This window comes from Crinia signifera, chromosome 5 (genome assembly GCF_055691185.1).
Source record: "Crinia signifera chromosome 5, ASM5569118v1, whole genome shotgun sequence".
Classification (NCBI taxonomy): Eukaryota; Metazoa; Chordata; class Amphibia; order Anura; family Myobatrachidae; genus Crinia; species Crinia signifera.
Genome location: NC_139221.1, coordinates 13,317,999 through 13,322,822, shown reverse-complemented (window position 1 = coordinate 13,322,822; position 4,824 = coordinate 13,317,999). Strand labels below are relative to the sequence as shown.

Genomic DNA, 4,824 nt, shown 5'->3' with positions numbered 1-4,824 from the left:
ACACTAGATTTTCTATACCACACCCATCCTGGGACCCCCAGACAAGACCCCAATGTATTGCATTTTTTTTATATGTTCTTTGACATGTAAGTCTACATTTTAAACTTATACAATATTGTGACCTGCACTTATAGACAGATCTGCTAGTAAAATATACACATTTGACAGCTCTGTAAACAATAGATTCACTTAAGAAATGTGTATATTTTGTGGATTCAATCAACTTTATTGTTTCCCCAAACTTTAAATTATATAAACATGTTAAAGCAAAAAGTGTGCCTTCGTAATTACTTCTGTGCTACATCGAGTAACCCAAATATATAATTCCACCAATCCACTAATACCCCTTTCAGACAGAAAAAAAGACCCGGTAATTTCCCTGCTCTTGCCGTGTCGACACGGGTTTTTCTTCTGTCTGAAAGGGTCAACACGGGTCTAAAGTTCCGGGACTTCGACCCAGGTATTTACCTGGGTTTTTCCCGTGTCAGACACGTGTTTGCGGCTGTGTGAAAGGGTCCGACCCGTGTTTTTCTCCCGACTATTGAAAAATCATGCTGATTGGCTGTGCAGCATGGCGCTGCGTGATTGGCTGATCTTTACAGGTTCCCTGATTGGCTGAGCGCACGTGGCAGAGGCGTGCAGCGCAGCAGTAAATGGCCATGGCACACTGGAAAGATGAGGAGATCCGTGAGCTGCTCAGTGTCAGAGGGGAGGAAGAAATCCGAAAACAGATTACTGGCACAGTGAAGGACGCTGTAGTCTACACCAATATTGCCAAGGTCCTCACTTCAAGGGGCATTGTGCGTACCCAGCAGCAGGTGGTCAACAAACTAAAAGCTCTGCGCAGGTACTACAACAAAGTTTGTGACAACAACAGGAGGAAAAGTGGTGCTGGGAGGATGGAATGGGTTTACTTCGACCAATGTAACGAGGTCTTTGGCAATTCTGCCCTGGTGAACCCTGTTGCCATATCATCATCCAGTGCAGCTTCATCACGGAGCATAACTCCAGAATGCAGCCCATCTTGCCCACCTATAATGGAGTTGGAAGACAGCATAGACAACAGCATCCCTGATCCTATTGCTGCCATGGAGGACACAATTGATCCATTAGAGGCTGAGGTTGAGGACAGTGGAGCCAGCACCATTACTCCATCTGGGACACCCACTCCTGCACAGACTGAGACCCCAACGTTGCGTCGTAACAGTAAGTTTTTCAAGTATTGTTTGTGTATCTATTTTAATAGATGTACAGGGGGCTATAGGTATCAGCAGGCCTTTAATGCCCCACATGCTGGTACCTGTGGTTCTCCCAAGTATCAGCATGTGTTGCAGGCTTGCTGGGACCTGTAGTCCCACTGTAACACAGGTAACAACCCCGCACCCACTACTACAGCACACGTGTGGTGTGCCCTGGAGAGGGGTATTGTGGGAACCAGTAGTAGTAGTCTCTCTCGCTCTCTCTCTCTCTCTCTCTCTCTCTCTCTATATATATATCTCTATATATACACTGGCATGCCGCTATTGGATTGTAATGATTTTTCCTTTATTTTTAGTATTTGATGTACCTGCAAGGAAGAAAAAACCGTCAAAGATGGAGCTTGCTACGCGCTCAATGTCAAGAATCCTGGTAGATCATCTCCGAGAGTCCGATCTTGAATTTCAAACTCAAGAGGATGCCCGACTGCAGCGCTTCTTTGACAACGAGAGACAGTTGCAAGATTCCTTTCTCACACAGTTGGTGGGTCTGCACGAACGCATAGCGCGTGAAAATCGAGATGCACAGATGACCTTCCTTACCAATATGGTGTCTACATTACAGAATCCGCAGCCTTACAAGCTGTGTAGTCCGTACGCTGAGGGTGATTATTGTAATCCTCCACACAGAGGCCATACATTTATGCCTTCAAATTCAAGCCAAACTACTGTGCAGGGCCAAGGGCGTAGTTATACTGAAAACATGGGCAATAATTTTTCACATGCCACACAGCCAAGTAGGCCACATGCCAATACCAGTCCACAGGAGACAGTGCATGATACTGTCAATGGCACAGGATATAGTAGGCAATATGGCAATGTGAAAAATTATGCTGATGATTCAGTGAATGCCAGTAATCATAACACTCCTGTTAGCACTGTAATCAGCACTGCCTACAGGCATTTGTAGTAATGTTGCTATATGGTTGTTCTTTTTATCTTTTTTCTGGGCTCGTTCAATTTTTCTTGCTTAAAAAGTGGCACTTACAAGGCCCGTTAAATGCTGTGTTCCATTTTGATGTACACAGTAGAGTATTATGGTTCTTTAGTTTATGAGCCTCAAAAAAGCTCATTTGGTTCTTCAGTTTGGAGCTGAATCAAAGTTCTCAAACTTTTTTTTTATTTAAATGTGTACAAATAGAGTATACTCTAGATATGTGACTGAACATAATCTATAATGTGTACACAGTATGCCTTCTTCTTTATCTTTAAGGCAATAAAAAAATTCCCTGTTTGGGGCTTATATTTATATATTTATATTTTTTTGGGGTGTACTAAGGGCTATTTCACACACTCCGACTCCTGTCGGATGGCGAAACCCCGCACGGCCAGGAAGCCGTGCCACACACCGTAGTTAATAATGGGCACAGATGTGACCATTCACCCAGGCCGCCTGGTTTCAGCCGGATCCCATCATTGTAAACTGCTGTGTGTGGCACGGATTCCTGGCCGTGCGGGTTTTCACTGCCCGGCAGGAGCCAGAGTGTTTCGAATTGCCCTACAGCACAGGTCTTCAACCTGTGGCCCTCCAGATGTTGTGAAACTACATGTCCCACCATACATTGCCACATTTTTTCCTATAGTAGGATGGCAAAAAAACTCAGGGCATGCGGGGACATGTAGTTCCACAACATCTGAAGGGCCACAGGTTGAAGACCTGTGCCCTACAGGTACCAAAAATTGCAAATACAAGTGTTTATCTATATATACAGTGCCGGATGAAAAGGTGTGGCTGCTGGACAGTCAGACTAGGTTTGTGTCTCCCCTATACAATATCAGCTTGGATGGCAGCACAACCTATTCACCCACCACTGATAGTAGACCTATGCTAAATACATATTCTACCTCGTGTTGCAATAGTTCAATGTTGTTTCAGTGTTGAAAGGGTATTTATGACCACTAAAGATTTATATTTGAAAACATTTTATATTTAAAGTGAACTGCATAAAACATGTTTTGTGAAAAATAAAACAAGTTCTTTCAAACATACAACCAATGTGTCCTTGTACTTCTACTGTGTCATAGTATTTAGGTTAATAGAGAGGGTGTTCTGCAACTTGTCAGCCATGTTTAATGCAATGCAGTGAGCAGTCACCACCCACTTTTCATGATCTCATCTCTGTGTGCCTTTAAAACTGTCCTTTTCTTATGACACACAGAGTTTTGCAGGAAAAATCCGGCTTCTGTGTGAAAGGGGTCGACACGGGAAATACCCGGGTTTTTGCTCCTGTGTGAAAGGGGGTCAGCCCCTTGCTGTCTAGTTGTACCCGGGTTTTTGTATCCGGGAAATACCTGGGTTTTTGGGATTTTTCTGTGTGAAAGGGGTATAAATGTGAGCTCCGGGGAGTTTTGTATTCATGATTTTTGTCTGATGATAACATTCTCATTTTCCGTCGGTTTGGGGGTTTGGTCATTTATGTAATCGCTGGGGAACAAAAATATCATATTGGAAGCTGAACATGCAGGTGGTCATAACCACAGCCTAAACAATGCGATATTGTTCTAAGCCGGGATTTTCCATCTGCTAGATCTGCCTCAGAAACTACACGGCACACATTCCTTTATTGTGTGTTTTATTTTATAAGTGTATCGCTGCAGACTTATCTAGCCGATCACTGAAAACAAAACTGGGCCCAGCCTTGCGATTCTTCAACATTCAGTAAGCCTTTGATTTCCAGATAAGCTGCTTCATAATGAAACAGCGACTTCCAGAGAGCAAGGAGCCCAGAATTTTATCTATTGCTATCGTTCCGAGAAAGCCAAAGACTGAGCATTATTTTTCCAGCATGTTTATAGGAAGTAATAATGATAACAGTCTTCTGCCGTCACAGGCAAAAAAAGCAAAAAACCAAGGTAGGACATAATAATACATATGAGTTAGACACAGAAAATATCTAAAATAAGAATGATAGAATATAGCCACAAAAGCCCAATGCATATAGTAAATTTAAATCATGTCCTCCTTGGACCAGCACTCGCATTCAACAGCTGGGGTGCTCAATCACTTTTAGTATTATAGATCCATTTGTTATCGGCACTCTCACGGACTTTTTAAGAATAACAATCCAACACAGAAATTGTGCTAATGCTTCGCGGTTTTACTCGGTTTATTAATGCATAAAGTGCAAACATGTACAAAATTACAACCTCCTTACCTAAGTTTTATGTGTTGACCATTTCCAAGCTGTTGGTATGGACCTTTGTCTTTGTCCTGTCAAGTCAACCCTTTGGCATTGGACTATTGACTCTTGGCCTAGACACTGTTGACCTTTTCACCATATCATAACCGCAGGGCTGGTGCAAGGCACCGGAGCACCCCAGGCGAGTCGGGGTGGGGGCGTCCCGGTGCCGGGGGGTACCTGTTGTGCAGTCTGGGGAGCGGGCGGGGGGTCCATGACGGCGTCTGACAAGAGTGGTGTCCTTTCCGTGTGGGTACCTGCAGCGCTGTGTATAAAGCTGGCGGCGGGGTCCCTGCAGTGAATAAGAAATAACTAGCGCTATCTGCCGGACTATGCGGCGGCGCGGGAAGCACTTCAGTTTTAAAAACACTGGCCGCATGCTGATTGGC

The 4,824-nt window shown here is 44.1% G+C and overlaps 1 protein-coding gene across 1 annotated transcript; it reads left to right on the top strand.

Annotated features, from left to right (window-relative positions):
• Positions 1 to 352: 352 nt before the first annotated feature.
• LOC146079951 (uncharacterized) lies at positions 353 to 3,575 on the top strand. Its single transcript, XM_083186693.1, has 2 exons — positions 353 to 1,206; positions 1,556 to 3,575. The coding sequence occupies exons 1-2, from the start codon at positions 654 to 656 to the stop codon at positions 2,164 to 2,166; spliced, it is 1,164 nt and encodes a 387-aa protein (XP_083042819.1). The 5' UTR covers positions 353 to 653; the 3' UTR covers positions 2,167 to 3,575.
• The last annotated feature ends 1,249 nt before the right edge of the window (positions 3,576 to 4,824 follow it).

Excerpts from the sequence above, each read along its gene's own strand:
- LOC146079951 (XM_083186693.1), top strand. The coding sequence starts at position 654 with ATGGCCATGGCACACTGGAAAGATGAGGAGATCCGTGAGCTGCTCAGT. Across the intron at positions 1,207-1,555 it reads CCCAACGTTGCGTCGTAACA|TATTTGATGTACCTGCAAGG; the intron begins GTAAGTTTTTCA and ends CTTTATTTTTAG.